Source organism: Piliocolobus tephrosceles, chromosome 19, assembly GCF_002776525.5.
Source record: "Piliocolobus tephrosceles isolate RC106 chromosome 19, ASM277652v3, whole genome shotgun sequence".
Taxonomy (NCBI): domain Eukaryota; kingdom Metazoa; phylum Chordata; class Mammalia; order Primates; family Cercopithecidae; genus Piliocolobus; species Piliocolobus tephrosceles.
The window spans coordinates 5,897,093-5,909,440 of NC_045452.1; the positions used below are offsets into that span (position 1 = coordinate 5,897,093).

Here is a 12,348-nt window from a genome sequence, read left to right on the forward strand (position 1 = left end):
AAAAAAAAAAAAAAAAAAAAAAAAGAACAGGGTAACAGTGATGTTCAGGGAACGAGAGAGGCAACTTTGAACTGGCCGCCGGTGAGCCGGATGGAACAGAGCTATATTTCTCCTCTTTCATAAGCAAATAGGAGAAATATCGCTGAATTCTTTTTCTCAGCAAGGAACAGCCCTGAGAAAGAGAATGCGCCCTGAAGGTAGGCTTATAGACGGCCCCTTTCAAGGCGTCCCATCTTTGATGGTTGAAGCCGAAGGGATGAAATAAGCCCTGGTCTCCTGTAGCGCTCCCAGGCTTATTAGGTGGAGGAAAATTCCCGCCTAATAAATTTTGGTCAGACGGGTCGTCTGCTCTCAAACCCTGTTTCCTGATAAGATGTTATCAATGACACTGCCTGCTGAAACTTCATTAGCAATTTTAATTTCACCTCATCCGGTGGTGGTGGTCCTGTGATCTCGCCCTGCCTCCATTTGCTTTGTGATATTTTATTGCTTTGTAAAGTATGTGATCTCTGTGACCCACACCCTATTTGTGCACTTCCTCCCCTTTTGAAAATCGCTAATAGAAACTTGCTGCTTTTACGGCTCAGGGAACATCACGGATCCTGCCGACATGTGATGTCTCCCCCAGACACCCAGCTTTAAATTTCTCTCTCTTGTGCTCTTTCCCTTTATTTCTGAACCCAGCCGAGACACTTAGGAAATAGAAAAGAACCCACGTTAAACACTGGGAGTGGGTTCTCCCAATAGAGGGTAAGTGATTTAGTTGCTGGAGGCCACACGGCAGGCAGATACAGGCTTGGGCTGAGCCCACCTGCCTCAACTCTTGCCAGCATACAGCAGAAAGTACAGGACATGGGATCTGGAGTGACACAGAGTGGGTGGGAGCCCAGCTATGCCACTCCCTGTCTTGCTTTGTGTCACTGGGCAAGTGAGACCCCTCTCTGAGCTTTGGTCCTCAGCTGTAAAATGGCAGGAAGTAGAGAACTCAAATGCCTGGGCTGTTGGAAGGATTCAATGACAACTTGCTTACATAGCACAGCACAGAGCCCAACATCAGGAAATTCTCACAACATGGTGGCAACATCATTGTAATCTTACCCCTGAAGAGTCTTCCATCAACTGGAATATTGTATGAGCCAGAATTGACATGCTCTGGACTTATTCAATATCAAGGTTGTGCATTTTGGCATCAAATCTGAAGATAACACATCAAGAAACTTTTCACTTTGCCACCAGTTTCTAAAAATCAGCAGAATTATATGATCAAAACCCTTGAACATGCTGCCTCAAAAATGAGTAGGTAGGGGTCTCAAAATAAATAAAAAATAACCAGGCACAGTGGCTCACGCCTGTAATCCCAGCACTTTGGGACGCCAAGGTGGGAGGATCACCTGAGGCCAGGAGTTTGAGACCAGTCTGCCCAATATGGTGAAACCCTGTCTCTACTAAAAATACGAAATTAGTCAGGAGTGGTGGTGCATGCCTGTAAAACCAGCTACTTGGGAGGCTGAGGCATGAGAATCACTTGACCACGGGAGACTGAGGTTGCAGTGAGTCAAGACTGCGCCATTGTACTCCAACCTTGGCAACAGAGTCAGACTCCATCTCAAAAAATAAAAATAAATTTAAAAATTAGCAGGTAGCGTTGGAACCGAGGTGTGACTGTAAAAAGTAGCTGAAGGGGGCGGGCGTGGTGGCTCAAGCCTGTAATCTCAGCACTTTGGAAGGCTGAGGCGGGCGGATCACGAGGTCAGGAGATCAAGACCATCCTGACTAATATGGTTAAACTCCGTCTCTACTAAAAATACAAAAAAAAAAAAAAAAAAAAATTAGCCAGGCGTGGTGGTGGGCACCTGTAGTCCCAGCTACTCGGGAGGCTGAGGCAGGAAAATGGCAGGAACCCAGGAGGCAGAGCTTGCAGTGAGCCGAGATCACGTCACTGCACTCCAGCCTGAGCTACAGAGCAAGACTCCATCTTAAAAAAAAAAAAAAAAAAAAAAAAAAAAGAAGCTGAAGGGAGTTTCTTTGGGGTGATGAGGTGTATTTTGGAATAATTCTGTATCCTGATGGTTGTGTGGGTTATGTGAAACTATACATGTGTTAAAGTGTCATAGAACTGTATAAAAAAATTGAGTACGTATAAAAATTGATGAAATCCAAAAAAGTTTTGCGGTTAGTTAATAGTATTGTATCAATGTCAATTTCCTGGTTTTGATCATGGCACTATGGGTATGTAAAACGTTATCATTGAGGTTAGGCAATTAGTACTCTCTGTACTAATTTTGCAACTTCTATGTAAATCTAAATTAAAAATAAAAAGTTGAAATGAAAAGAAAGCAGGTTGACATTGCTTCTCAAATAAATTACTAATTCCCTTTGATCAACTTAATCAGCAGGTCATATGCTCAAGGTCATATGCCAAAAGCAATAATTAAAGAGGCCCAGAAACCTCCATGGGGCAGGAGGCAGAGACATGTTACTACTGCAAGGTAAATAGTGAACTGGAGATCCAGAGCTTGGATTTCTTGTATTTTCTGTCCTGTCTCTAGGCCTCTGCACCTGCTATTCCCTCCACCAGAAACACTTTGTTCCCCATCCCATCACCTGGCTAATGCCTCCGTGCTCTTCAAATGTTGCGCCATCCAGGACACTTTCCCTAACCACCAGGAGAACATTTATCAACACCACCACGCCCCCTTGGAACATCCATCACGTATTATCACCATGACTATTTGCTGGTTTTCCTTGCAAGCACCTGAACTTCATGAGAAGAGGGACTTTTCTCTCCACTTTCATGCACATTTTCCTTGCAAAGGGGCAAAGAATGATAACAAAAACATCCACTGTGTGAAGATGTGGTTAAGCCAGCACTTTTATATTCTGAAAGATGGGGAGATTCTGAGATATTACTCTCTCTCTCCCCCCTCCCCCGACCCTTCCTGCCACCTCTTGGGGGCTGGAGAGGCATGCTGGCCACGAGGAGTGTCAGGTGATAAATTCTTCCATGGCTCTTGAGATGATGTACAAGCTCTGTAACGTAACAGGCAACACCACTGTATCCCTGATGTCTCAGTTAGTACCAGTACACAGCAGGTCCTCATTAAATATTTGCTGGATGAATGAATGCATGGACGAATGGTTACCCAAGAGGGTTCATACTATAAAACTTTCACATCAGATTAATCTAAGCTAGTGGAGAAAATGTAGAAAGGCTCAACATGCATTTTCAAAATGCTGCGTATTCACCGAATTCCCTTCTCACTTCTCTGGAGTATCAGAATCCCCATGTCATTTACCAAAAGAGATTAACAGGCACAGAGAGGCTAAGCAACTCTCTACGGCCACACAGTGATTGAGTGGAGTAATCCACAGAAGGAAGAAACTCAGGATCCCTATACTCCACCCTAAATCCGAAGACCTTGCACTGCCATTAAGCTCTTGAATCTACCCAAGGTTCCAAGCATTTAATCACTTTCAAACTTAGTGGCTGTCAAAGAGAAAAAGAAAGCAGCTTTGTGTGAGGGGATGCAATTCCCATGACGACCAGCAGGTGGGGGCAGAGCACGGCCAGGTGTTGGGTCTTTCCCTCTCACCTGCTGTTTTCCACAAGGTAATGCACAATTTTGTCCAGGACCTTCTCAAACAAGGCCGTGCGAATCCACAGATGCTTGATGGCAAGTGGGGACAAGCTGGGCAGCTTCGGCAACTTCCGCACATTCTCCTGGAGGCCCTGGATCTGGTTTCTCCTTCAAGACCAATAAAAGAGAGGAATAAATACTCACAAGAGCAAATCCACACAGGACTAATTGGCAAATGGGAGAACGTTCAATCTCTCGGGAAAATGAAGGAATGGCAGCTAAATCACAAGAGCCCATATTGCTGCTAGCAAATTGGTCAGGAGTTAAAAAAATAGTAATATCCAATGAGTGTGCAGATGTGGTTAAACAGACACTTTCCTACACTGCCAAAGGGTAAGCCAGATTCTCATACTGATATCCCCCCGTCTCTCTCTCCTGGAAAGGAGTGCTGGCCAAAAAGAGTCCTGGAGTGTAGATCCTTCATTGGGTCTCCAGTGCACTTGGGAAGCAAGCTTTTCAACATGACCGGCAGAGAGCTCCAAGACCTTGCCCCACTCATCTCTCCAGCAATCTCCTTACCACTAACCCTTATCACTCCATGATCCAGTGCAGATGCCTGAGGGCACCAGAGTCTCATCTGAAGCCTTTCCCTGGGCTGCCGCTTCTTCCAGGTTCCCTCCCCACCCATTCCCAGGCTAATCCCTCTCACTGTTTAGGTCTCAGCAAGGGCTTCGCCTCCTACATACAGGAAGCTCTCCTGGACCAATCAAAGCTGGTCTGTGCTCTGTCAGCCTCTGGAGCTGAGCTCCCTGCTCACTTTTCTGTCTTCCCCTCCATGCTGTGATCTTGAGGATATGAAATTGACAACTTATTTTTTTGTTGTTTTTTGAGATAGAGTTTCACTCTTGTCGTCCAGGCTGGAGTGCAATGGCACAATTTCGGCTCACCGCAACCTCTGCCTTCCAGGTACAAGCGATTCTCCTGCCTCAGCCTCCTGAGTAGCTGGGATTACAGGCATGCACCACCATGCCCAGCTAATTCTGTACTTTTAGTAGAGATGGGGTTTCTCCATGTTGGTCAGGCTGGTCTCCAACTCCCGACCACAACTCATTTTTTTTTTTTTAAATAAAATACTTATTGAGAGTCTACCATGTGGCAAGCATGGGCCCTCTTCGTGTCTATATCTCCAGGGCCCAGCACAGTAGCTGACATATAGAGGAGGCTTAGTAAATGTTTATGAATGAGGCCAGGCGCGGTGGCTTAAGCCTGTAATCCCGGCACTCTGGGAGGCCGAGGCGGGCAGATCACGAGGTCAGGAGATCGAGACCATCCTGGCTAACACGGTGAAACCCTGTCTCTACTAAAAACTACAAAAAACTAGCCGGGCGAGGTGGCGGGCGCCTGTGGTCCTGGCTACTTGGGAGGCTGAGGCAGGAGAAAGACATAAACCTGGGAGGCAGAGCTTGCAGTGAGCTGAGATCTGGCCACTGCACTCCAGCCTGGGCGACAGAGCGAGACTCCATCTCAAAAAAAAAAAAAAAAAAAAGTTTATGAATGAGTGATTGTATATATGAATAAATGCTTCTCCCTTACCACTTGCACAGGCATCTCTAATTCCTCCATTAGGAGGATGACAAATCTAATCCTTTAAGAAGTTATCTGCAAACACCTGGGAACTTAGCAGATGGACTGGAAGGTACTCAAAGACCAGTTGGCTGATAAGTCATTCCAAATGGGAGTTGACAGAGCCAAATCCTGAGCTCTGACCACCATACCGTTCTGGCCAGCAGCCCTGGGCAGGCAGGGCCTGAATCGCAAGGAAAGGGCCATTCTCATCCAGTGAAGTGGAGTGACCACCCACAGTAGAGACTGCAAACATAGGACATGCTTATGTCTTCCCTGCCTTTGCCCTTGACAGACATGACCAATCAATCCATGTGCTTTTCCCCAGAACACTCAATCACAGCTTCAGAACCACAGCATATTCCTCTGGGAAGCCACTAGCACCAAATTTGTTGCCAGGAGTTGAAACCAAATTTGTCATCCCTGACCAGGCTGTAGTGTAGACCGGGGATTTGGCTGTGCAGACAAGACCTCCCAGGGAGTGGCGCTCTGTCTGAAGGTGCTCACATGCACACATTCTGTCCATGAGCCTCCCCCAACACATACCACCAGCCACCAAGACGAGGGAGGGAAGCCACCTCTCCCCTTCAAAGTATATATATATACTTCAATATAAGGTTTTGTTTTTTTTTTTAACTTCTTTTTTGAAAAGGAGTCTCACCTGTTGCCCAGGCTGGAGTGCAATGGCACGATCTCAGCTTACTGCAACCTCCGTCTCCCAGGTTCAAGCAATTCTCCTGCCTCAGCCTCCCGAGTAGCTGGGATCATAGGCGCCTGCCACCATGCCTGGCTAACTTGTATATTTTTAGTAGAGACAGGGTTTCACCATGTTGGCTAGGCTGGTCTCAAACTCCTGACCTCAGGTGATCCACCCGCCTCGGCCTCCCAAAGTGCTGGGATTACAGGCGTGAGCCACCACACCCAGCGGGTTTTTTTTTTAACTTCTAATCAGTGTATTTGAATGTGTTACAATATGCCTATTGATATGAGGCCCTTGCGTCTGGTCCACGCAGAGACCATATTGGTTCTATCAAACTTTGGCTGCCTTGCATTTAGAACGGGCCATGGCTCCCAGTAGGCTCTCACTCAACAGTTGTTTCTTGGGTATCTACCAGGTGCTAGACACTGGCCCAGATGCTTGAGACATAATGAGAGAAAACAGATCTAGTTGCCTGCTCTCATGGAGTTCAGCATCAAGTGAGACAGACAACAATCAAACAAACCTGACAGGAATAACTACAGATAGCCAATCAACAACAACTGGGAGGAAAATAAACAGGGTGATATGGAAGAGAACATGGAGTGAGGGGTGGAATTTTCTGAGCTAACGGAAGGTCTCAGTGATGGCAAGAAAGCAGCTACGGATGATCAGATGGGTGAGTCTGGTGGAGGGTGAGGCACGTGCAAAGACCCTGGGGTGAGAAAGAGTCTGGTGGGTTTGAGGAGCAGGATGGGGAGTGAAGAGAGTGCCCGGAGGTGCAGGTTCTCTTGGGGCCCAGGGAGGATGGTGGACTATTCTCTGGGGAGCTGCTCCCACCTGTGCCCCACACTTTGCACTCACGCGCTCTCAATCAGCTGCTCCAGGTCTTGCACCTTGCGGCTCAGATCCTCAGCCGGCGGGAAACTCTTGCCCACTTTCATAAAGAGGGCTGCGATCTTGTTGCTGCGTAGAAAGCCGGCTGCCCGCCGCCGAAGCCCGTGCAGGACGCAGGCCTCCACAGCCGCTGTGGGGACATGGCAGTCAGCAGGCCCTGCCCTGCCCATGCTCCCCAGCACCCAGCATGTCCCAGAGCTTCTGTCAGACACAGGAACCTTGGAGAGCCCTCTCAATCTTCTTACTCTCTGTCTTAGCCCAGAGATGGGGAGCTCACACTTGTATAGGTGCACAATCAACGTTTATTGAAAAAGTGATTATATAAGAAGTACTCCTTATTAGGCATCTGCTGGGTGTCGGATAATTGTTAAGATTTACCTTTCCTAATTCTTCTGACAAAACCCATGAAGTAAGAGCTCTAAAGAGCAAACCAGCGCTCTCAGGGGGCAGAGCTTGACCAAGGTTATGCTATGTGCAAGGAGAAACACTGACAAGTTCTGGTCTCATCATTTTGGGGTTTTTTGTTGTTGTTTTGTTTTTTTGCATTAGAAAACAGTCTGTTTTGAATGAATGATCAAATATTGCCTACTCTGCCCACAGATTTAAAATATTCCAGGAGACGATCTCTTAGATATCTTACTTTTAACTTAAATATGCAGTACTTTTCATTTGCTTATGGTGATGTAAGTGAGCTGTCTATTCAGGCTTTGTAGACATTGTTTAATCCTTCCTGGCAATGGCTTATAAGAAACAATGGACAAAAGAAACCTCAAGGAGATTCTTCAGGTTTCATTTAGTGCCATCAAATTTCTCCCACCCAAATACTTTTGAGTAGAGCTACCGAATTATTATACTATTTTTATCACTTTTATTCCTCTAAGTTAATTGGTAAGTATGCTAGCAAGTCTTAAGATGGACATGCATACAATTTTATTTGGAAATAAAAATATTTGGGAACACATAAAAAGCTGGGAATACAAATATATGTATATATACACATACATACATGTATCTAATTATGTGTGTGTGTATGCGTGTACAGCTATATGTTTACATAAAGACATCCCACTTATAAAAATAAGATCTTCATTTTGGGAGGCCAAGGAGAGAGGAATGTTTGAACCTAGGAATTCAAGACCAGCCCTGACAACATGGTAAGACTCTGTCTTTACAGAAAATTTAAAAATTTGCCAGGTGCAGTGGCACATACTTGTGGTCCCAGCTACTCGGGAAGCTGAGGTGGGAGGAACGCTTGAGCCTAGGAGGTTGAAGCTGCAGTGAGCTGTGATTGCGCCACTGCACTCCAGCCTGGGTGGACAGAATGAGATCCTGTCTCAAAAAAAGAAAAAATAGAAAGATCTTGCTCCAAGTCAATTCAAGAAAGTGGCAGAGGTGGATCCAGGTCTGCCTGGCTGAAAAGGGGGTGAACTGAGGTCGGTGGCCTCCCGGGACACGGTGTGTGCTCAGCATGTTGTGGGCCCCGTGGGGTGGTGCCCCCAGCCATTTGGACGGCAGCTAATGGGCTGGCCAGCTGTCCTAGCTCAGGCCTCTCCACAGGACCAAGATCACGGGAGGGGAATTCGAACATGTACTTCATTATGAGACACTCCAATTATTAAATTAAGACATTTTCAGGGAGATAGAAAGACTCCCACTTCTATGTACACACTGATTATCCTGACCTCAGAGACATTCAGAACCCATCTCTAGCCATTCTTAAAGTACAGCAAGAGCCTGGCCATGGGGTTATTTCTGGAAGCTTGTGAGCAGAGCTGGTTCAAGGAGACATGTCTGAGTCACGCTGCCCTGGGCCTGCCTGCTTTGCTGAGCCAGATGGACATGATCCTTCAGGCTATGTCACGGGCTCTTAGTTCCCTTTTTTAAAAAGTCCCCATCTACCCTCTCCCTTTACCTAGCAATAGCCACAGGCAGAATGATGGACAGGGAGCCCATTCCTCAGACACAAGACCGTGTGTCACTGGAGGCATGGTCAGTGTGAACGGTGCCCACGGGGAGGGGAAGACAATCAACTCCTCCGGTGTTAACCATACTGACCTCTTCATGGGGTACAGAAGTCACTTTTAATTATTTATCTACACTGTTCTGTATTTTCAAATTCTCTAGGGGAGTCCCTCTTTGGAATCCAAAACTAACTTCAGAGTCGTAAAGCAAAACAGTGGCTCAAAGATGCCACTTCCCTGAGGCAGCCCACAGAGAAAGAAGCCACTTTCCCAGGCCACAGACTCACCACAGAAGGAGATGATGTGGCTGCTGTCTTCGTGGACAAACTTGCGTGTCACAGCCTCCTCCATGATCTGCTTCACCTGGAAGGCAGAGGCGACCGGAGGGGAAGAGGTCCAAGGTGACCAAGGTGACCTGGGTGTAGGTGCCCCAAAAGGGCTGCATTGCTCCCCACAAGGCCTTTCGGGCTGTTTGGGATGTTTTGATACCTACTTTCCTTCCCCCTCCTCACCTTGTCTTTTGGAGGTCTGAGGCCTGCTTCCCATTTGATCTGAGCTCCATGCTTCCCATTTTATCAATTATTTGTTCAGGTCCTTTGCATAGCTGGCTGCTGCTTCTCTTAGGGTTCACATAAAATGTCATCTCCTTTCCTGACCATACTGTCTAAGGCAGACCCCTCCCCAATCTTAGTTCCTGTAGGGCATTCACCACTATTCCCATTCTTTTTTTTTTTTAGACAGAGTTTTGCTCTTGTGGCCCTGGTTGGAGTGCAATGGCGCCATCTCGGCTCACCACAACCTCCGCCTCCCGGGTTCAAGCCATTCTCCTGCCTCTGCCTTCCAAGTAGCTGGGATTACAGGCGCCCGCCACCACGTCTGATTAATTTTTCTATTTTTAGTAGAGAAGGGGTTTCACTATGTTGTCTTGGACTTCTGACCTCAAGTGATCTGTCCGCCTCGGCCTCCAAAAGTGCTGGGATTACAGGGGTGAGCCGCCGCACCCAGTCTACCACTATTCCCATTTTATTTGTTGATTTGTTGGCCGTCTGTTTCTCTCTTCGAGAATTTAAGTTCCGCAAGGGCAGAAACTTCATCTGCCTCATTCACTGCTGAATTTGCACAGCCTAGAACAGTGCCTGGCACAGGGCAGATGCTCAATCAACATTTTCTAAATGACTGGATGAATGAATGAATCAGTGTATGAATGAAAGAATAAGATATATAAAGGAATCGAGAAAGTGCAGGGTAAAAAAACTGCCCTGGAATCAGGTAGACCTGAGTTCAAATCCCTGCTTGGAGACCTCCCAAACGGGTTTCTGATCTTATTTTGGGAAACGGATGCTCAGCGAGATAAAAGGCACTTACCCAGGTAGGCAGAGCTGGCTGTCAGAGACAGGTTCCAGCTCGAGACAGACACCCAGGCTGTGTGCTCTTCCCAGAGCACTCGCTCCCTTAAGAATTCTCACCTCAGTGCCTCTAATGTGCCAAGCACGGGGACACAGTGCCAAAGGGCAGCTGTGCCTCTGCTCGTGGTGTTGATCCTCTGGCAACCTGAACACCCTTCTGCTCCACTGGATTCTGGGCCCAATTCTGCCCAGAGTCACTGTGAGATTTAAGTGAAGTCCGTCTCCTCTCTGGGCCTCAGTTACCCCACTTTGAGGTTGAGGAGGTTGGAAAACACAATCCCAAAGGCCTGTTTCAGCTCTACATCACCCTGACGGTTCTGATGCTGGGGTAAATAAAGCAAAGTTCTGAGTTACCCCCACCCAGTGGGTTCCCATGCCCTTTCTCACTGTCCTGTGGCCCATCCAGACTCCACCAGGCCAGCACATCCATGCATCCATCTGAGAGCTGTCCCAGGCCCTCCCTGCCCGCTCTCCCTGCCTTCTGGTTACCTCCTGGAGATGAACACAGAGTTCAGTGCATCCCTGTCCACCTGCTCTGCAGAAACACATGGCGGTGTCCCCCCAGAACTGGCTCAGCACCCCCACCCCACACAACCAAGTCAGCACCAGCCCTGTGAACCGCTCCCGATCTCAGCACTCCACCAACTCCAAGCTGGGCATTGCCTGCAGCATTTCTTTTTTCTTTTTTTTTTTGAGACAGCGTCTCGCTCTGTCACCCAGGCTGGAGTGCAGTGGCGCGATCTCGGCTCACTGCAAGCTCCGCCTCCCAGGTTCACGCCATTCTCCTGCCTCAGCCTCCTGAGTAACTGGCACTACAGATGCCCGCCACCACGCCTGGCTAATTTTTTGTGTATTTTTAGTAGAGACGGGGTTTCACCGTGTTAGCCAGGATGGTCTCAATGTCCCGACCTTGTGATCCTCCCGCCTCAGCCTCCCAAAGTGCTGGGATTACAGGCTTGAGCCACTGTGCCCGGCCGCCTGCAGCATTTCTAACCCTGAAAACTATCTAAGGAGACCCATGAAGTTGGTTCATTTTGCAGATGTGGAAACTGAGTCTCATGGAGGCAAAGTGGCCCACCCAAGGTCACAGAGTAGGAAGGAGCACAGTAAAAATTCAAACTTACCACTTTTTTTTTTTTTTTTCCCTGTACAGGCTCCTGCTGCTGTATCTTGGCTCTTCTCACTATTAGCTGTGTTTCCTCAGGCAAATTATGTCACTTCTCTGAACCTTAGTTTTCTCCTTGGTTTAAAAGGTTATAGAAATAGCACCAGCTTCAAGGCGCTTGGGAAGGCTGAACAAGATAATGATCATCGTGTACTGAGCATAGAGCCTGGCACGCAATGAATGTCTGCAAAGTGTGCTGCAAATAAATTTCGGCTGCATGCAGGTCATCAGCTCCACCTGAAACCTTACCTGGCCTCCCACCACCATTATTTTGGACCTGGCTGGAATGTCACGGTTCAGGACATCAAATTCCCCTGCTTGGGTTACTAGAGAAGCTGCTTTTGAAACACCCATCAGGCTGGGCGCGGTGGCTCACACTTGTAATCCCAGCACTTCGGGAGGCAGAGGCGGGTGGATCACGAGGTCAGGAGATCGAGACCATCCTGGCTAACATGGTGAAACCCCATCTCTACTAAAAATACAAAAAAAATTTAGCTGGGCTTGGTGGCAGGCCTGTAATCCCAGCACTTTGGGAGGCCGAGATGGGCAGATCACGAGGTCAGGAGATCGAGACCATCCCAGCTAACACGGTGAAATCCCGTCTCTACTAAAAAATAAAAAAAAATTTAGCTGGGCGTGGTGGCGGGCGCCCGTAGTCTCAGCTACTCAGGAGGCTGAGGCAGGAGAACGGCGTGAACCTGGGAGGCGGAGCTTGCAGTGAGCCAAGATCGCGCCACTGCACTCCAGCCTGGGTGACAGGGCGAGACTCCATCTTGAAAAAAAAAAAAAAGAAAATAAACACCCATCAGACTGTAACTTTGGTCAGCCCTTGTTTTCCCTACCAGGCTCTGATCCCCATGAGGGCAAGCACTCTGTGTTTCCTTGCTTTATGGCTATGGTGCCAACAACTACCTCGAGTTCCAGCACATGGTATGTGCTCAATAAAGTTCTGTTTGCAAATGAATGGCTCAAAGAATCATGACTGACCTCAGGCTTTGGTAGAGTATTTCATTTGAAAAAA

General features: G+C 47.7%; 1 protein-coding gene across 1 annotated transcript in view; it reads right to left on the reverse strand.

Moving 5' to 3' along the window:
- Positions 1–9,113, reverse strand: part of SGSM1 (small G protein signaling modulator 1) — a 78,759-nt gene extending 69,646 nt beyond the window's left edge. The window contains exons 1-3 of the mRNA XM_026447490.1: positions 9,044–9,113; positions 6,763–6,925; positions 3,594–3,746 (exon numbers count right to left, since the gene is read on the reverse strand). Coding sequence (XP_026303275.1) covers positions 3,594–3,746; positions 6,763–6,925; positions 9,044–9,107 — 380 coding nt within the window. The 5' untranslated portion in view covers positions 9,108–9,113. The remainder of the gene's footprint in view (positions 1–3,593; positions 3,747–6,762; positions 6,926–9,043) is intronic.
- Between the last annotated feature and the right edge of the window lie 3,235 nt (positions 9,114–12,348).